The sequence below is a fragment of the Dermacentor variabilis genome, chromosome 1, assembly GCF_050947875.1.
Source record: "Dermacentor variabilis isolate Ectoservices chromosome 1, ASM5094787v1, whole genome shotgun sequence".
Lineage (NCBI taxonomy): Eukaryota > Metazoa > Arthropoda > Arachnida > Ixodida > Ixodidae > Dermacentor > Dermacentor variabilis.
Genome location: NC_134568.1, coordinates 271,884,654 through 271,906,440, shown reverse-complemented (window position 1 = coordinate 271,906,440; position 21,787 = coordinate 271,884,654). Strand labels below are relative to the sequence as shown.

Sequence of the window (21,787 nt, the reverse complement as noted above, 5' to 3'; positions counted from 1 at the left end):
TTATTCTGGCCTGGGCTCTACCGCTTCATGCAACGATTTGTCGCTAGTTGCGACCAATGCCAACGGCGCAAGTGGTCAGCTATGATTCCAGCCAGTCTGCTTCATCCTATCAACATCCCCACCAAACCGTTCTTTCATGTTGGGCTTGACCTTCTTGGTCCCTTTCCAACCTCGACATCAGGTAAGAGCCAACTAAGTGACGCGATATGCCATTACCTGCGGCTTCCCAACTAGCTGCGCTATGGATGTCGCCGACTTTTTTATTTGTGACATCATCTTGCATCACGGTGCTCCTCAACAGCTTCTGACCAAACAAGGCAGATACTTTTTGTCCCGCGTCATCAAGGACATCCTTCGTTCATGCTCTACCAGCAACAAGCTCACAACCGCTTATCACCGGCAATTGAATGGGCTCACACAGAACCTGAACTGAACTATGACATGCGCTTTCAATGTACATTACATCAGACATCCACGATTGGGATGCTACTTTGTTGTATGTTACTTTTGTCTACAACCCGCCAAGGCGTGACACGAGTGGCTACTCACCATTTTATCTTCTCTAAGGACATGAACCTTCTCTGCCTTTGAATACTTTACTTTCTGCTGCTCTATGCTCATCCACTACGTACATTCGCAATGCCATAGCATGCGCTGATACATATCGTTTTACATTCGTTTATGGGTTACAAAGTGATATATGCGAAGTTTCACTATTTATTTAACATACCACGACCCTAATTTTGGGTAGAACGAACTATGGATATAACGGGCCTTTTCCCTGGATTATCGAGTCCGTTGTCAAGAATGTCAACTATATTTGTAAACATTTGCCTCGCAAGCATACTGTGATGAAATTTTACGCAATTTAAGTGGTGAGAAATTGGATTTCGGCATTTTTAGCGCTCTGCTCGCATTACAGAGGTAGGCAAAATGGGTCTAATGTTCTGTCAGATTTCGTTGATGTGGGATTGCAGTTTAGTCACATTTCATTGTCGAGAGATACAAAATGCATTGAACCTTATGGGCATTCGCCAGGATATGAAAATATTTTTTTTGTGGCGAGGGTTTTGTTGTGTCAGGCTTTCTTTATCATGGGGTTTGAGTGTATGCGTGTGCACCCACCGTCTCCTGTCACAGTACGAGCACCAATACACATTACAAGTATACTGACAGGCCTTCAGAGCTATTTGAGATGTGCCTATGGCGATTTGAGCCCTTACTGGCAGTAAAAAGCATGCATTCATTTTCTTCAACTGCCGAATTTTAGGGGTGTTTTAGCGGTCCCTAGAAAGTGTGAAAAATCTGATGCTGACTATTTTTTCCAAATTGCCCCACGAAAAGAATGACAGCTAGACATGGTCACTGTCGCGGTCAATTCGCTAGTCCTCCTTGCACACCACTGCCTAACTGCCACACATATCCATTATAATGTAAAAGCACGTTGATTCGATAAATTAAATTAATTCCGACTTGCCAGAGGGCGTCATCAAACGTATGTATACATTATTCGATGACATCAATTGCTTTTTAATTCAGAAGTGATTGGTTGTGCACCAGTTAATTCAAACAAGTCTTGAAGTGCAGCGAGCAGTGCTGCAAACATGCAGCACAGAAGTGGTGTTACCTCACAACTGAAACAAGGTGGTGGCACACTTGGAAATGAATAATTTTATAATGGGAACCATTGTAGGGAACTATTTTTGAATGCTTCACTTTTATGTTGAAGGCATGTGCTCCACATGATGCTATGTTGGCAATGTGCGTGCAGTACTCGGTGATTGTGACAGTGCTTTCGACAGACAATGGTTTCACATTTCTGACATTGTGGCGAATGAGTAGTTCCCAGCTACCTCACTGGCAACAAAGGAATTAGAAAATGTATGTAGTATCGGAAAAGCACAGACGAAAACACAAGTGTCATGCTGTCACCTCTACTCCACTGTGAAGGATGTCAGCAGGCCCTGACTGCTGCCAGCGCATTTTGTTGACAAGAATTACAGCTTCCATGAAGACTATTTAATACAGAAAAGAGGGTAATAGATTTTTTTCACTATACAGGCATGCTGGTCTAGCAAACATCTGTTGGTGTTCTTCATCCATTCTGTAATTCAACATTCAAAACTAACATTTCTTGTCCTGTAAAATCTCATGCGCTGATTCTGACAGTGTTCTTGGATTTGGTAAGCTTCAATGACCTCTCTTGCATTGTATCACCGACAAAGTGCCGTCGGAGGAAAAGTAACGCTGTATTTCCAAGGGCGTGGATTCCCTTTTGAAAGCAGGTGAGAGGCCACGCAAAAGTGGTGAACACTCACTATGCCCAGTCATTCGCTATTTCTGTGAGCATGACCTTAACCTTCTACAGGCTGACAAAGAAAGTCGTTTTGTGGTGTTACCGCGCGGATTGTTCTCGGAAAAAGCTATGCGAGTGGTTGACAAGGATTTCAAAAAAGTAATCCTAAAACCCCAAAAAGTCAAGACATGGTCTCAAGGAGCTCAGCTTGGAAAAGTTAGGAAAGGAAGTACGCAAGACAAAGACAGACAGGCGTCATGACCATCTTCTATGCAGCAAAGACCCACAAAGTTGTTTGCCTGCTTAGAGCCATTGTGACGCAGAAAGGGAACTTGGCAGCAACAGGTGGGACTGTATCTACAACAGCAATTCAATACCCTAGTTACATCAGACCCTTTTGCCGTCAGATCTTCGGACTGTGTCGTTGACTTTTTGCGTGAACAAGAGCCTATTGCTAACACTGCGTTCTCCATAGACATTGAAGGACTTTTCTATCCAGTGCCACATGCTGAATTGTTTGTAAAGGTTCGTGAGCTTATTGAAGAAAATGGAGCAGCCTTTTTCCAAAATGCCTGTGGCGTCTCCGTTGACTCGTTCCTGCAGCTTATAACCATGTACTTGTCATCGACAGTCAATGAATTTGAGGACACTTGGTTCAAAAAAACGGAATTTATATTAGGTCCAACGTGTTACCCGCATTGTGCAAAATAATTTTTCTGTCTAAATTTGACAATGCTTTGAGTTGCTCGTTGGCTGACTTTAGGGTGACAAAGGTCTTCAGGTGATGATTTTGAAATTTTGTTAAACCTGAAGAATTCTACGGACTTAGATGTGGCATCATATGACATTTTTAACTCATTCAAAGCATGCATCAAAGCTCTAAATTTCCCTAAGGAACTGGTGGCAGAGAATGCAATAAGGTTTTTAGACTTGAAACTGACCTTTCTAACACCGGACACGTTTGCTGGATGTACACCCCCTGCACTAAGAACCAGCCTCTACCATTTGAGTCTTCACATTCAAAATTAGTGAAGCGAGGCATAGCAGCGCTATGTTTTAATAATCCCCTCAAGAAAAGCTGCCACCATTCAATGCAGCGAAGTTTTGATGAGCAGATCCAGCGTCTAAAGGCGGCTGGCCTTCCTGATAACACTTGAAAGGCAGTAGCCTAAACTAATTTGAACAGGTTGAAAAAAGAAACAGAGGGTAGGGTACACACACGTGGAAATGAGGAATGTAAGTGAGTGGAAGTTATTCCTTATATCCACAAGCTTTCACACAATGTGAAAAAAGTTGCCACTAAACATAACGTACCGTATTTACATGATTGTAAGTCGACCTCTTCTTTAAAATCTGAAAATTTGAAGTGGGGGGGGGGGGGGGTCGACTCACCATCGAAACTAAAACATGGCACCGCAAAAAAAAAAAAAAAAAGAAAGCGAGATCAACGAGATATCAGGGGAGCTACAATGCAGTTTCCATTTTATGTTTGCTCTATGGCCCCACCCGTAGCTTTCCACTATAACGCGCGTTTGTTCGCTTTTTGGAAGGGTTTTTCAACATTTTTGAGAGTTTTACAGCACACACAGCACTCATGTGGGGGTGTCGATAGTTCATGGAATTGCCGCTGTTCCATTAGCGGCGGCACCCTCAGAACAGCGGCGCTTGCGTGGAGTATCGATAGTTCATGGAAGAGCAGACACCACTCGTAGCTTGAGCACTATGGCTCACGTGTTTCTCTTTCCCTTTAACTCTTTAGTTTCATGCGTTCGATTTGACTGCCGGCCACGAGCTGCTTCCGTGCTTCCTCAGTCATCATGAGTGCTCCGAGTCCACTAAACATTCGGCGCACATTCACAGTGGCGTTGAAGAGGGCTGCCATCCTTTACGCTGAAGAAACAACTGCGCAGCGGGCTGCAAGTTTGATATTTCTTAATGGGTGGTGCGAGAGTGGTGACGGCAGCGAAGCAAAATTTTCACCTGTGACGGCAAGTGAAGAGGTTTCCGCGGGCCGAAGTTGGGACGCTTTCCGGAGCTGAAGGCCAAGCTTGTGGCGTTCGTCGTCGAAATGCGTGATCGGTTCCTGCCAGTGACGTACGACATGGTCATGAGACAAGCTTGGATCTTCGCATTTTAAGGACCTGCTCCACCGTGAGTATGAGTGGTTGGCGGCAGAAGACCGCGAACTTATGCCAACCGGACATGTCAAAAGAATCTCCCTGACGGCTCTGAGTGGTTGGGTGCTTTTGGCGTGGACTTATGTATGTATGCAAATGGCACTTATGTATGCAAATGTGAAATTTTGCTGGACGGTGACGTGCTGTTGGACCGTAGCAGCACTGAGTAGTAGTAGTTCAGTGACCATGCCAGCTACTAATAAATTTTCGTTATGGAATGCGTCTGCGGGTATGCTTTTTTTTTTTTTTTCCCTGTCAACGCGATATGGGGGGGTCGACTTGCATTCAAGTCAACTTACAATCGTGTAAATAGGGTACGAGTTGTGTTCTCGGCGCCATGTAGGGTTTCAAGACTTTGTGCCAGGATTGAAAATCGGAAACCTTAGAGCCTTTGCACTATTTGCCATGTTTCAAAATTCACAGACTGCACTACCAATGTTGTTTATTGCATACTGTTGTTGTGTGGTAGAGTGTGCATCGGACAGATGGGATGCCGTGCCAATGTTCGCTTAAAAGAACATGAAACATCTGTGCGTCAGGTGAAGGGGCAAACTTGCGGCTCACTGCTGAAGTTGCCCTTGCCATCCTGTTTATGAAGATACCCAAATTGTTGATAGGGGAGCCACGAAATGCAAGAGAGGTCATTGAAGCTTACCAAATCCAAGAACACAGTCACAATCAGTGCATGAGTGCACTCTCCTTACCGCTATCTTGCAAAGAAGTGGCTTTTTGGAAAAATTCCGTCATTACAATGCGTCATTCACCGATGTTTCTGATGTTTTTTATGACTGCCTGGTTTTGTATGGCGTATGCGCACATTGGTTTTCCTTTCTTTTTGAGCCAAATGTTTCATTAAACTCTGTTGCTAACCCCAGTGTGTGTGGTTGTCTTTTCTCTCCTCTTGTGTAAGTGTCTTCGAAGGGTGGGTTTCGCAGTTTGTAAATCTAAGAACATGGTTTCTAAGATGGATTAAGTTCGACTGAATTCGCATGCTGAATGCAAACTACCAGATGGCAACAGCTACATGGTTGCCACTGAAGGCATGCGTACTACTAAATTTAGCTACTTTCAAAATTCCAACTTTGGAGGAGGTTGATGCAGCCTGGATTGCTTGGCGTAGGATGGTGCAATTGGTGCAGCACTTCCACCCTTAGGTAAACGGCTCCATTCACATTTTAAAATATTCGTTTTCTTCTTTTTACCCACCTTACAAAGGCCATCATCTCCTGCACTAAAGAGGATCTGTGAGGTTTTGTCAGCAAATGCAACAGCATTGACATCTCCATCATGGGCACGTATCTGTAAGAAAAAGGTACCTCAGGTATAAAGGACGCAAATTACATTCTGTGTGTTGTGTAAGTGCAAGCAATAATCTGAAAGTAGAACTAAAATCAAATGGCTAATGTACATGCAATGTCATTGGCATGGTGTTACATAAGAACTCGAAGAAGGTGGCAGGGGCAAGAAGGGCAACCCACTGTCGAGTTAAAACGCTAGTTTGCCTCAATGTTGATATCCTATAGATCACACAACTGAGCATGAAAGTAAAGCCTTCTGGAACAATGTTATATGGCCAACCAAACATAAGAACTCCGAATAGCTGGGCAAGCTTTGTGTTTTTTCACAATTCATTATGTAATCTAGAGTGGATGCTTGGGAGCTTTGATGGTTTTGCAGCTAGCTGGCATGCAGTGAATGTGCCAAGGGGATGTGGGGGGGGGGGGGGTCGAGAGGCTTGGATCTCCGTGAAGGATACTGCTCCTGTGCATTCCTTTGACCACAAAGCTCCATATAAATCACTTTATTGTACAGCTTGCTCCACACTTTCTTTAAACCAGTTAGCATTGCATAGATCACTCTACAGCTCCAAAATTCAAGGTGTCAACAAGTTATGGGACTGGCTTATCCTGGAAATGGTGTAATAAAAACCATGGTGGGCACATACATATCCTCACAAAGGTGTTTAATACAGAGTTTTAGATTCTGCATGCAGAAATTGGTTTGGGTACCCAAAGGCACCTTTGTGTACGGTGGTTTGCATCCCCTAACTTTTCGTACGCAAAATCTAAACACCCTAATGCACTAACACAACCTTTGGAAAGAATGTGAGGTGGCATGTCCTTCCTGCTTCCATGTCCTTCATGCTCAAGTATAGCACAAGGATTTGTGACTTCTTTTACATAATTCACCTACCAGATGACTTCACTACCACTGTCACAGTTACCATTTTCCCCATTCCCAATGAAACCAATGGTTGCTCATCACCTGCTTCCATCTTTTTCAATAGATGTACAGTCAAAGCTCATTATAACAGTGCTGCATCCAACAGGAAAATACTTTTGACATAGCCAATGTTCATTATAAGGATATATCCCTTGCATGCTCATATCGGTGATAAACATTTTAGATTTACTTTGTCATATCTGATAATTCCTTATATCCATGTTCATTACATTGAGCTTTAACTGTATTCCAAGACAATGAAGTCACCAGTGCTCCCCTTCACCAAGAGATCTGTTTCTACGAGATCTGTTTCCTCTTCCTCTACAGTTAGTACTTGGCAATTAAGGAGATGTACTTACAATTATGCTTATATGCGTTACAGCTTTAAACCATGCCTTCAAAGAAAACAAGAATGCTGAAGACAAGTGGCACTAAATTAGTAGATTTTGAATGGTTCTGTATAATGAAACTTCCAGCTCACCTGCTACACATATTACAGTATGTAGTAAAGTGACACAGTACTTCTCCCTTTCACATGCAGTAAACATTTTACATTCTAAAAATGTTGCAAAGGACTTGGTTTTAAAACCCTTAATACTTAATCCCTTATTGAAGAAACCAGGATGATGCTGCAGATATTCAACCAACTTGAACTCAACCAACGTGAACAAGTCCACTTGGATTAAGGTTCAAAGATATGCCAATGGACCATAGAAGGACTAGACTAAAAGCATGTTGTTGTCCACTGTGTAGGAGCAAGTCACACTATTTTACTGTAGCAACATTGAAGAGCTTGAAACAGGGTTTACTTTGTTCATCAATCTGTTCCGCTATGCTGTGGAATGGTAGTCATTGCCCTGATCGAAGGATACTTTATTTACTATAGGATACAGCAACATTTTATGTATGCAACATTTTACTGCAACAGTATTTAAGTCATCATGCTGTCACTTTGCCATCACTATCACCAAGCCACTGTGCCACTGCGCCATTGATGTCAGCGTACCGCTGTCATAGTTCGTTATCATGCTGCTGCTGTCTTCATGCAACTATCATGTTTACATAATTGTTATGCTAGCGCTGTCATTTTTAGGTACAGTTTGAGGAATCTGCACAGAATGGGAGAAATTTTGCACAAAAGCGGGGGCATAGGGAGGAAGTAACTGTTGCGACAGTGAGTTCAGATCCATAGGAATTTGTTATTATTATTTGTATTGTCAAAGTTCATATTATTGAAGATTAGCTAGTTTCATTTTCTACTAATTCATTTTTAAGGTTAACTAATCCATTTTTTACAGACTTTATGATGCAGACGACATTGTTGCATTAACAGATAGGAAGTTAAAAAGTGGCGACTTGGACTTTCCTAAACTTCCTCAACGGAAGTTTACCTTTAAATTTAAGTAAATTTAAAACTAGTAAAGTGCTCCATTGAGTGGCTAACAATGCAATTTTAATTGGATATTACAGTGTAGTGGCATATTGAAATTAAAATTTATTCTGCAAAAAAAAAAAAAAATCGCGAGGAGGCCAGGTAAAAAGCTGTAAAATCAGCTTGAGGAGTCCTGACCTCCCATCATACAGAGCAACACAGTGGCGTGCAGCGAAGGCGATACACATTTATACAGGAGTTGGCTCATCTTTTAAACCTTGGCTAAATTTAGCTGGAACACCATGTAGTGTAACATATTATTACATTAAAGTTTGACAAGTGCCAAGTTGGAAACTTCAGAAGCATATAGTCAATCTCACAGTAATGGGCACTGTAATATTTTTGAACCAAATATATAAATTAGTTGCTAGACAATACTGTCATGAACATCTGAGATTATATTTCTGGTACCTGCAGAAGATCCTATGGTTTCACTCAGGAGAGTGCTTGTGCTTTCTAAAACCACCAATTTTTATGCATACTATTTCTATTTGCACTTTCAGACAAGATTCACTTAAGCGCCATGACTAAACTTTGCCTTGGGCAGAAACAAAAGCCCAGAAATCTCATCACTGATTGGGCGATGGTACCGTCTGGTGGTGTAAGATGATACCAATGTGGTAATATTGCGATGGGACACTGACACAAAACCTCGGTGCGATCACACGGGGGGCATGGGAAGCACTGTTCTGTGTGGCTATGGTGGCACAGCTTTGAGTGCAGTTCAAGCAACGAAAAGGAAGGGAAAGCAGCAAAGGCATGGCAGTGGCAGCGATTTGATTGCAAATATTTCTGTTCGTACAAAGCACATTAAAAAGCTTTTCTTGGAAAAGATTCAGAAGGAGATGGCCCTTCCCCAAATTCTGCATTCCCAACCATAATCCCAACTCAAAGAAAAATGGCACAAACAAATAGGGACAAGATAGTCCCTGTTTGTTTGTGCCATACTTCTTTGAGTACAGATTGCCAACACGCCCAACAGTTAGTACTTCTAAATATTCCCAACTTTTCATAAAGAAGCATTGCAGGGCCCTTTTAAGACAGAATGCACAGTAAAACCAGCACGCTTCATACCCTTAAGGAACGATGGTGCACCTCTCTGTCATATACATAGAGGCATGAGTCATTTGCTCTGAAAGAAACAAACAACAGACTAAGAATGCAAACACATACATTTGGCACATGGTCAGGACGATTGATAATTGTCCTAGATTACATACACAATTAAACCACGAACTTCAATGTAATGAAATTCTTAATATAACGACGTATTTAACTTTTCATAACATCTTGTCCATAGAACATCATGTATTTAGAACCTCAATATAACAAAGTGTGTTAGTGTGCGATTCCAAGATAACGAAATTTCACTTCTGCCACAAGAGAATGCCAAGACAATAAATGGAAACTTCAGCGGCCGCAGATGGTCAAATGATGTGCGAGCAAAGGCAAAGAGAGGGAGGGGAGCTCGTACCCGTAACGCGACCAAGTGTGAGCAAAAGGCGGGGGTATAGGTTGGCGCTTGCTTCGTGATTTGTGGCGCATGTCTCAGCTGTGGCTGCGCATGGCTGTAAGCACGGCTGAGCACATATGCAGCCACGCACCCTGCTTTAGAGGTAATCTGTCGCGTGTGCAGAGTGGGCATGCCGAGACAGTGTTGCATCATGTCAGCTGTCTTCCTATGCATTTAGTATTGGAGGTTGCATAATCTCGAGTTTCAGTCACTCGTTGGAGCGAGAGGCAGACGAAATATTGGCTCCCCGCTGCCGGCGCTTTTCATGATAGAGTGGTCCCAGTGCACGCGGGCGACGCTATCAGCTGCGGGGGCAGAAAGCATACGAAAGCGTGGCCAGCTTCGCTTAATTTGTACCACTGATGTGAAGATATTTTCAACGTGGCATGAAACTGTATCATTCGTTGCTGACTCCCAAATTCATTAACTTGTTTTCTCATTCAAATTTGCTTTTTTTTTATTGCCCGATAATTCGTAAGATTTTGTGGCTCCTTTCCTTGTCAGAAAGATTGATCAGCGACAGTACTTATTTGCATAAAAGGTTGAATTTCAATATAACGAAGCAAATTGCCAATTTTACCTACTTCGTTATATCAAGATTTAACTGTATGTGTTCTTGGTTTTCTTTAGGCACATGGGATGCTCCATAATGTATGACTCTGAATGTGCCCCTACCAAGACTGGTTTCCCATCCCCTCCAACCAAACAACCATAGAAATGGTGCAAAGGGGAGATTTCATAGATTTAATTTTATATACACCAGTTGAAAACATTTCAAGATGCAGCAGGAAGTTGATTTTCTTCTCCAGCAGGTGAAGGCCATGATGAGTGAGAACTCTGCAAGGCCAATTACGGCCATTGCTGAACAGCTTCAAGTGGCAGAGTCAACAGCCAGGCTTTCTGTGCACAATATCATTATGTGCCTCTCTTAAGTAACGGATTTGCTTGCTCCCACACAGCCTGCACGACTCAGAGTGGCTGGCTGTGAACATTGACTTTAGTAAAAATTGAAGTCGGAGGTGATCTTATTCAACAGCATTAGAAAACAGTGCTAAAAGAAGCAATGTGAAAAATTTGGAAGGAATATTTAGATTCTCGATTGAAATACTTTTGCTATTCTTGAAGTCATTATTATGTCCTCAAATACCTCATGCTTCCGGCATGTGACCAAAATTCTGTGGTCCTCTATGAATGGATAATACAATTGCAGCCATCAGCAGTAGTGTGGCGAGGTAACCACAATGCATTTCAGGTTTTGGCCAGTGCGTCGAAAAGATAAGTTTTAATATGCGGTCAGCTGGCCCCTTCACTGTTGCCACAGCCTTTATGCCACTGGGCCACGGCCTTGATTATATGTGCCTTTGACAGGTAACCTAGCCAACATGCCAGCCCTGGGAGCACAGCTGCCACTATTTGGTCTATCTGCCCTTCCTTGAGTCCCCATGTATTGCCATTCTGTGACAGACATACACACAATCTACAGTCACATATGTTGAGCTGTGGAAACCTCCACACTGTTGCACCAAAGTTAACAGGTACGCTGACCTCAGAGACCAGTGGCTACAGCAGTGATGAATGGCAACTGACAACACAGTCCTATACACCTTGAACAACGATGGATGCTGTGGCATATGAGAAAAGCACAGACCAGTATTAGTTTCAAAAATTTTCTGCTGGATAAGTATATTTCTTGGGCATGATTTGCATGAGAGATGTTACTGCAGCCATGAACAAAGTTGCTGCCATTTAATTTCCTGTACCTGTGCTATTGAAGTACATGCACCCTCACTTTGATTGTTATGGTGGTATCTTGACTATTGAGTCCTGTTTGCCGCTATAGCTAGTAAATAGCAAAGAGCTTCTGGTTGAATATGCACATATTCCTAATTTCCAGTTGCTAAATTGTCTGGGGTCAGAGCTCCCAGCAAACAAGCATGGTTCAAATGCTGCAGCGATGAAATAAGTTCAGTGTGAGGACCTCTTAAGATTTAAGCAGTCCTGTGGCTCAGCTCTGGCTACCGCTGCATGCTCACTACTCACTGCAAGCAGCATTATAACAAAAACAAAGCACATCAGTGAAATAATTGGTTCTCTGTTTTCTTTCTGCGTAAACAACATAATTGCACAAATGGTTGTCAGTTAGCTAGTAGTAAAGTGCAGTCATTGATTACTTGCAACATGACTTGCCACTATTAGGTTTGACAGGTATTTCAGGCGAAGCAGGCCCCACACGATGGGTGCACTTAAGCTACTCATGTGCAGCTGAAGCCGAGACTACACTTACACTTGCAGACGGGCGCAAGCTCGTGTCTACGCACCTTGCACCTGCTGCGTCTCACGAGGAATGGTGGTTTGCATCCACAAATATGCGCGATAGCGCACACTCACTGGGCTCACTCACAGACGCCTTGGCAGACGCCACTTCGTACTTTGTCATTGACAGTGTTTAAAAATGCTTCAATATCTATAAACGTAATTGTTATATTTTTATAACTGTTAGATCAGCACATAAAGGAAAGAAGAAGCACTTTCTTGGATGATGTAAATCTGCTTCATTGAGAGTTGAATGTATTGCGCTGTATCTGCGTAGCCAGGTGTACCGACGTGAGGCATCCCAAGTGCACAATAACAGAGAGGAGCTATTCACTGAGATCGCACCCCGTTTCGACACACACAAGCCATGCCGCACCGTCTGTGCATGCGTGGGCGCGTGGATGCGAGCTTGTGCGCGTCCGCAAGCGTACATGTGGTCTGGGCTTAAGGAATACGACAGGCATGCAAGTTTTGACATACACATAGTCTTGTTTTCTGACTTTGCTAGAAGCTACTTCCAATGTGAAAATGTGTTGGCCCGTCCTAGAAACTTCGATCGATACCAGCACGTGCAATTTACGCGCAAATATGTGCCCTGGTCGTGCACGACTTATTCAAGCATAAGCAATGAGTTTCTGTAAGCAAGTCAAAGAAGTGAGAAAATCCCATACAGTCGAACCTCAATATAATGAAAGCTTACATAATGAATTATTTGATATAATGATGTAAATATAAATTTTGGCTGATCATGCTTTAATTCAATGGAGTATTCTCCTGCTATAAGAAAATAAAAATACAGGATCCTAGATGATATCATTAGCAAAGTAAAATTTTGTTTGCACGTGCCTTAAATGATATATTCTGGTAGCAAGAACATCCAATACAGCCTACCGATATTTCAGATGTCTGATTATTCGGATCCACACAATTCCTGTGGCACCGCCACCTACCCCTAGCACCAACTTATAATGTTAATAACTGAAACTTCGGACCTCACAAGGTGTTTTGGACATGAACTGCACATGTGATGCCACAAACATGGCGGCCATGAATGAAATTGCGGTCATGTTGACTGGTATGAAACTGCAACTCTGATAGCAGATTCGCGATGAACAGGTGCTTGTAGGCCTAGCAGCCTAAGAAGTGCACCTGGTGAAATGGCTAGTGACACGCCGTTGCGGAAATCTTGACGCCATTATGTTTGCACTCGTAGACCTTATCAGTGATCGAGCATGAAATCAGACGTGGAGGCTGGACTGGTGGCTGTAGCAATGGAGTACGAATACATGTGCAGTCCCCTCCATGTCTGAAAAGTCTTTTGGCGGCGTGCACATTTTGGCAAGTGGCCTGCCTTGGTTGGACAGCAGTTAGCAAGCCAATGTTCCAATCTGATGTGATAATGCAAATCACATGGTTACATATTAATGACAATGCAGAGCCCGTGTATTTAATTTATTGTTGTTTCCGTGCCTCATATCGGCAAGACAATATGCTGACAGGTTACCAAAATTCGCAGGAGACCCTTTGCTGGCCCGTTGGAGGCACCTTGCTCGAGTCCCTTCCGGATTTTTTTTTTTTTGTCGATATCTGCATGCATGCTTCTAATGAATATTAGATATAATAAAGGTATTTTCATGGCCAGTGCGGCTTCGTTATAATGAGGTACGGACATTCTTTTTTTACTGTTAGAACAAAGGACACATTACAACAGATCAAATGTGATATTTGAGCAACATGAATATTTTATGCAACCCCTCCGAGAATTATATCACTGCGATTTTACTGCATAAGGCAAGAGCAGTGCAGCTAATGCTTGCAAATGAAGCAGATCTTTATCAGATGTTCCAATATAAAAATATATGAGAACTGCCCCTAAAACCAGAAAATTTCTTTTACAGAACAAAAGTGAATTTTCCAAGATTTGGTTGTTAACTAAAAATTGTACAAAGAAAAAGCCACCTACCCTCCAAGAATGTCTTTTCCATCGCAAGAGAATTGCAAGGAGAAGATGCAAAACCTTCTATCCTCGGGACAAAGTGGCAGTGCCTCATGAACCTGGTGCTCCCCAAAAACGTTGCACAGGTGAACTGATAACAATGAAAAAGCAAGCAGATCATAAGCATTACAGCAATGTTTTGCCTGTTGCCCATTCAGCGATGTGTCAGCACAATCAGGGCCCAAAAGCATTGCAATGGGTTGCATAATAAGATTAATGCTGCCAAAAAAACTGCAGCATAACTGAAATTACAAATATGCGACACAAAAGTGATGAAATGTTTTCGAAAAGACCTTTGAAAAATTCCCTAGAAGTTAATTCACTACAAGCCACAAAGCATTACAGTTCCTCAGGAGGTCTAGAAAAGAACAAAACCAAACATACTATGGCAAAGTTTCACTGAAGTTTCACTAAAAGTTTTGACATTTAACTGAAACTAGATGTTTCACTAAAAACTTCATTCATAATGAAGTTTTCATGTCTGCATATCAAAACTAGGCTTTTCAAGAAAAGATGGTATAGGAATGTTTTCTGGTAATTTGAAAGTTGCCTTTTACTTTTGGGCAAAACAAAGTAGAAATGCAATTCTTTCTTGAGCACATTTTTAACCAACTGCAGGTGCTACAAATTTCAAAAGTAGAGCATTATTTTCTAAAATAAAAGAAAGAAAAAAGAAAGAATAACAATAAATCTGATTTCCAAAGGTAATATTGAGCCTTCAGGTCAGTCACATGTAGATAACACTGGTCAGAGCCGTAACGCTGCTTGACTGAGTCAGAAAGGGGAAGAAGGTTAAGGGACTACCAACACCAAATTTTTGCCTCCAATTTTTTGCTTGATTACTTGCCAAATGGTAGTCCCGATATGGAGTCTTGATTCCTGAACACTACAAATAACTATATCAGTTTTTAATACGACCACCATCGAACCTCATTTCAACGAAGTTGCATCAGATGCGAAAATTTTCTTTGTTATATCCGATAATCACTATAAGCATACATGGCAAAAAAATGTACATCATTTTACCTCATAACTTCTTATATCGAAGTTTAAAATATGCACTAGTTTAAAATCAGGCTTTGCGGCAGAGGCTGTGTTGAGCACGACTCTCCGCTACACCATGAAAAGTGGAGGTTGTTGTCACATAGTATCACAAACCAGTGATATGCACACCAGTCAGCTTGGTGCAGTGGTTACAAGCTACACTGTGTCAGTAAAATCTTGGTGCATAACTGCCACTTCACTTCTTCGCATACATTATGGGTTAAGCCTAGTCCTTTCAGATCACTGGTCTGGGAATGCAGTGTGCCCCTCTCCTCCCTTTTACAGCTACTGACCGATAATTCGGAGTTGATGGGGCTTGCCTAAAAGTCCAAATAATCGGGAGTCTGAAATATCGGATAAGTGGCCAAGAATAGTGTACTGCATTCTCGGATGACCACTTTCGAGGATACATTCACTTGCGCGTGACTAGTGTCAGATGCATTGGTGTCCATGAGCGATGGAATTTGCCAAGTCCCAAGCACGCTGTCTAATTACAGTGCCAGGAACACTGTCATCTGCCAATGAGTCCAGTATTAGTCACGTGAAATGTTGCAAAAGTGAACGTAGCTTTGAAAGTGATCGCATAAGAAATTGGCCAAGTTTGTCAATGTGCTTGCTTGCAACCTGGTCAGTTTGTATCTCTACCATTAATTGTCATGTTGTAGCTACAGACAGACAATAGTACAGTCAGTGCATGTAGCCAGATCTTCATCCCCTAGCAACATAACAGAAGTTGATCACGCTGTGATAGACGAATTATTGCTTTCTTTTGGGGGGGGGGGGGAGGGAACAGCAAATGTCTGGCATCGAGGGTGAAGTTGGCACTGCTTAAAACAGCTCGATGAAGTTTCTGGGACACATGCAAACTAACAAAAGCTGAACGCATGGAACCAACCCCACCATCACTGCCTGGTGGAACAATTTGCACGACAATGCAGCCTTTACAATGACTTGGCAAACTTAACTTGGCTTGTTCTGGGCTTTGTGTGCAGTCAGTGCGGGATTGACTAGACTCCGTTAGTTTTGGTTTTGAGAAGGTGCTGGCAATGGGAGGCCGATGACCATGCCAGCAACGTATCAAAACCAAAATATTGCTGTTTCTGCTCGACTCTGATCAAATCACACATCATGCAGGCAAAGCCTAAAGCCTGCATTATTGATCAAAGCACTGTGAGGTTTTGAAATTTCGGTTACTCTTTCACAGAAGTTTACTGAACCAGTGGTGGCACCTCAAAGCAACTCGAACAATCGAACATGTCCAAATTATTGGTGTCCGAATAATTGGTTGGCAACTGCATTATGCCATGTGCTTAATATACTCGGCTTTCACCAAAACGGTCACTACGTAGCCTGCAACCCTTGCAATGGGCTGACTGCAGACCTGAGCATCAGTGTTTCTTGTACCACGTGACCAACCACCACCTCAGTTTTTCGTGATGCAAGGAGGCAGCTTCCTCACCTGCTTGTTCAACAAGCCCAAAGCTGTACTTCACTTGGTGTACATTTTGAACAGGTCGCATACAAGACAACATGATTACAATTAGACAAAAATGTTTGTGTCAGTACTCCCATTGAAGTAAAAATAACATTATATATATATTGTTACGCATGAAGAAAACGAAGACCAGTGAACGTGCTTGCGGTCCCGAGTGGAAGAAGAAAGAAGAGAACGACGCTCAGTTGATAAACCAGCTGACCGCTCTTGCGCTCACCTTCGCGACCTAAAGTAAACGGTCCCCTTCATCCGTCAGGGTTATAAACGGTCTCCTTCGCGCGTAACAAAGTGGTGGAGGTGCCGGGGTATCGCTCACAACAACGGAACCATCACTGCCGCAGCTTCGTCGAAGCCGTCGACTTGCCGGCCTCCCGCCATCAGCCGTGACCATCTTCGACATGCCAGAAGAAGGAGCCACTCCGAGGGCAGCGCCTAGCAGTCCGCTGCCATACTACAGAGTTCCACCCACCTTCGGAGGCAAAGCGGGGGAAGATGCCGACGAGTGGCTCGTCCACTACAAACGAGTGAGCAAATCCAACGGGTGGGATGCAACCGCTCAGCTCACCAACGTGGTGTTCTCCCTGACCGATACCGCCCTCGTGTGGTATGAGAACCACGAGGACGCGCTTACGACGTGGGACCATTTTGTTGACGAGTTAAAGGCGTGTTTTGGGGACTCAGTCGCCAAAAAAAAGCGTGCGGAGCAGACACTGTCGCAACGGGCGCAGCTACCAGGTGAGACATGCACAACATACATCGAAGAAGTGTTAAAGCTGTGCAAGGTGGTCAATGCTCGCATGTCGGAAGAAGATAGAGTTGGGCATTTGCTGAAAGGAGTGGCTGAGGATGTGTACAATTTTCTAATTGGAAAGGAGAGCCTCAGTTCTGTGTCCGATGTCATACGGCACTGCAGAACTTTTGAAACGCTAAAGATGCGTCGGATTGCGCCAAAGTTTGGTCGGTTGGCAAATGTTACGACGGTTGCCAGTGTGGACACGAGTCCTTGCCTCGACCTTCCTTCGACCATCCGACAGATTGTCCGCGAGGAACTTTCCCGCCGCGAAGGGTTGTCGCATTCCACTGGTGACCACCATGGCGTGTACACGTCACGTGAGGCTATGACGGCGCCACATTCGGCCCCTTGGCAACCGATGGTTACCGCAGCGGCCGTGGAGTACAGCGCAGCCCCACAGTCGAGGATGACAACACGCCCGCCGACTCCGCGCTATGACCAACGCACTCAGCGCACGCCTTCTCGACGCCCGATGTATCGTCGTGACACTCGCCACGAACCAACCCACTACACGCGGGAAAATGATAATATCCGCTTCATCGACGAACGACCAAGGTTTAGACCTCTCCCGGTGTGTTATTCCTGTGGTGTCCCGGGTCATATATCGCGGTTTTGCAACCAGCGTATAACCACGTGGTATGGCCAGCCGTCAGAGCTTTTTCGGCCCTCCGAACGGCCACACGGTGCCCCGTGGCCAGCGCACGTATCGTCTGGCGACGAGTATTGGCCGAGCAGCTCCCGGAATCGCTCCCCAGCATCTGACAGAAGTTTGACACCCCCACCGCAACGTCGTGCTCCCCGTTCTCCCTCACCGCTGCGTCGCACCGCGTCCCCTTCGTCACCGGAAAACTAGCTAGCGCGGCCGATGGAGGTGAGGTCGCTGGAGACGTGCTACTGACAGAAATACCTCCTGTGTTGATGCTGAAAAACAAAGTGCGCGTGCTTGTGGATAATGTCCCTGTGATGGCTCTGGTGGACACAGGCGCAACAATTTCGGTCATGAGTGTCTCGTTTAAACACGTGTTAGGGCGAAAGGTTTTGTTTAAATGGGACGAAGATTCAAAGTTCTGTGGAGTGAGTGGTGAGCCGTTGCGACCTATTGGTGTGTGTAGTGCTGACGTATTTTTGGGAGGCCATGTTATTACGACAGAGTTCGTAATTATTCCTCGGTCGACCCATGATGTTATTCTCGGCATGGACTTCTTGCGGGAGTGTGGTGCTACTGTCGACTGCCGCACCGGAAAAGTATTCTTAAGTGGTAGGATTCCATCAGGACTCCTGGAGAACCCTGTAGATCGCGAAACTACACTGTGTGTTTGTGGTGATACAGTCATACCTGCATCATCTACCGTTTGCGTTCCCGTTGTCTGTTGCGGCGCCGATTCCGACTGCTTCGAAGCTACCGTAGAACCGATGCACTTTAACTGTATGAAGAAGAATGTTTTGGTTCCACATTGTGTGGTGTCGATCAAAGGCGGACGCACTGGCTTATGGACCGTAAACTGTTCTAAGGAGCCCGTTATACTATCTGACGGCATGAAATTAGCCTTCGCCAGGGAACACGCGTCCTTATCAGTGGCTCAACTTACAGATGTGCCGGAAGAACCTTACGGCCACAGTTCGGAAACGGCCCTTTTGTCGATGGTCAATAAATCGCTCAGCACGAGTGAACGCCGAACGTTAGTGGGTGTGCTTTCGAAGCACGTTTCGGTATTCGACTTTGCGCAGAAGGACAATATACCTGCAATCCCTGCGTCTCGAACGCGCCATACCATCAACACGGGTTCGGCAAATCCGATTAGACAAAAGCCATATCGTGTTTCACCATCAGAGCGCCAGATTATCAACGAACAAGTGCACGAAATGATGAAAAAGGGAGTCGTACAAGAGTCAGCAAGTCCGTGGGCAGCTCCAGTGATTCTTGTTAAAAAAAAAGATGGATCTTGGAGATTTTGCGTCGACTATCGCCGTTTGAATGCTGTAACAAAAAAGGACGTGTACCCACTCCCACGTATTGATGACGCAATAGACTGCCTTCATTCCGCCTCTTACTTTTCCTCAGTAGATTTACGATCCGGCTATTGGCAAATTCCGATGCATCCTGACGACAAGGAGAAGACTGCCTTTGTAACCCCTGACGGGCTCTTCGAATTTAATGTGATGCCATTTGGATTGTGCAACGCTCCGGCAACTTTCGAGAGATTTATGGACACTGTATTGCGTGGCTTGAAGTGGAACATCTGCATGTGCTATCTCGACGACGTCGTCATCTTTGGCCGCACCTTCAGCGAACACAACTCGCGTCTGGATATTGTCCTGAACTGCATCAGAAACGCTGGTCTAGTTTTAAACTCTAAGAAATGCCACTTCGGAGACCGCCAAACCCTTGTGCTTGGGCACCTCGTCGACAAGGATGGCATCCGCCCTGATCCCCAGAAAACAGCAGCCGTTGAAGCGTTCAGTGCACCGCGCTGTGTCAAGGAGCTCCGTAGTTTTCTGGGGCTTTGTTCCTATTTCCGCCGATTTATTCCTAAATTCGCCGACGTTGCGTATCCGCTGACATGCCTGCTACGAAAGGACACCCCCTTTGAGTGGACTCCGGAGTGCGACTCTTCTTTTCGTCAGTTGAAGTTCCTGCTGACGTCACGACCGGTTCTTCAACACTTCAGTCCTTCAGCTCCGACAGAACTCCATACGGATGCCAGTGGCATAGGTATTGGTGCCGTCCTAGTTCAACGCTGCGGTGACCGCGAACACGTGATCGCATATGCAAGCCGCTCATTAAGTAGGCCCGAGCAGAATTACACTGTGACGGAACAAGAATGCCTCGCGGTAATATTTGCGGCTCAGCGGTTTCGTTCTTACCTGTATGGACGCCCCTTTACAGTGGTCACCGACTACCACTCGTTGTGTTGGCTTGTGAATCTTCGTGACCCTTGTGGCCGCCTTGCGCGCTGGGCGCTCCGACTGCAAGAATACAGCTTCACCGTCTCTTATAAGAGTGGTCGACGACACGCTGATGCGGACTGTCTCTCGCGTATGCCACTTAGTACTACGGACTGTGACGCCGACGACTTCGATCACCTCGTGGCTTCTGTGTCGCCGCGTTTTCCAGACTTCGACTGCTTCAAAACCGAACAGCGAAAAGACGATAAATTAACACCGCTCTTCACCGCTACGACCGCCTCGACGACAGCAAACCATTTCTGTGTACGTGATGGACTCCTCTATAAGAAGAACTTTTCCAGCACTGGCGCACGTTTTCTCCTAGTGGTGCCGGAGAGCCTTCGCACAGCAATTCTGCGTGCTATGCACGACGACCCTACGTCTGGCCATCTGGGTTCGGCGAGGACGCTTTACCGGATTCAGGAACGCTTTTATTGGCCTGGAATGTGACAATCTGTTGAGACGTATGTGGCCAGCTGCATGCAGTGTCAGCGCCACAAACGGCCATCTACTGCTCCGGCAGGTCTTCTGCAGCCGATCCCGCCTCCAAGCACGCCTTTCCAACAAGTGGGCATTGACTTCGTAGGCCCATTTCCCAAATCAGCCAAGGGAAACCGCTGGATAGTTGTTTGCGTCGACTACCTCACACGCTACTGCGAGACGGCGGCCGTGCCCTCCGCAACTGCCACTGACGTTTCAACATTCCTGCTGCAATATGTGATCCTGCGACATGGACCGCCCCGCGTGATCATCAGCGACCGTGGACGACAATTCACAGCGGACGTCGTAGAGGAGCTGCTTCGTTTGTGTGATTCCCACTTGCGTCACTCGACACCATACCATCCACAGACGAATGGGCTTACGGAGCGTACCAACCGAACAATTGTAAACATGCTATCTATGTACGTTTCATCCGACCACAAGAACTGGGATGACGTACTGCCTTTTATCACGTACGCATTCAACACCGCCAAGCACGAGACCACCGGCTATAGCCCTTTCTTCCTGCTGTACACACGGCCACCCCGGTACACAATCGACACTGTTTTCCCCTTCTGCAGTCACGAAAATTCCACTGTCGCCGAGACTCTCTGCCTCGCCGAAGAAGCTCGTCGTATTGCTCGTTTGCGCACTTTGGCATCGCAGGACAGATCAAAAGTACGCTACGACATTCGCCACCGTCCGGTAACCTATCGCCCTGGTGATTTAGTCTGGCTCTGGACTCCAGTACGGAAACGCGGGTTATGCCAAAAGCTTTTGGCCACCTACGATGGACCGTTTGTGATTATTAACAGACTCACGGAAGTCACGTATAACATAGCTCGCCTCACGGCGAGTGGTAGAAGAGCTGCCAAGACACAAGTGGTCCATGTCGCCCGCTTGAAATTGTTCACGTCAAGACACATGGATTGACTCGCCCGGCGGGCTTCGTCTGCGACGAGAGGAATGTTACGCATGAAGAAAACGAAGACCAGTGAACGTGCTTGCGGTCCCGAGTGGAAGAAGAAAGAAGAGAACGACGCTCAGTTGATAAACCAGCTGACCGCTCTTGCGCTCAC

At 45.0% G+C, this 21,787-nt stretch overlaps 1 protein-coding gene across 5 annotated transcripts in view; it reads right to left on the bottom strand.

Annotated features, from left to right (window-relative positions):
• Positions 1-21,787, bottom strand: part of LOC142564684 (DDB1- and CUL4-associated factor 11) — a 118,372-nt gene that overhangs the window by 16,890 nt on the left and 79,695 nt on the right. For all 5 annotated transcript variants that reach the window (XM_075675831.1, XM_075675806.1, XM_075675822.1 and 2 more), the window contains 3 exons: positions 13,918-14,041; positions 9,203-9,260; positions 5,680-5,772 (listed from right to left, as the gene is read on the bottom strand). In XM_075675831.1, the coding sequence (XP_075531946.1) occupies positions 5,680-5,772; positions 9,203-9,260; positions 13,918-14,041 (275 nt within the window). The remainder of the gene's footprint in view (positions 1-5,679; positions 5,773-9,202; positions 9,261-13,917; positions 14,042-21,787) is intronic.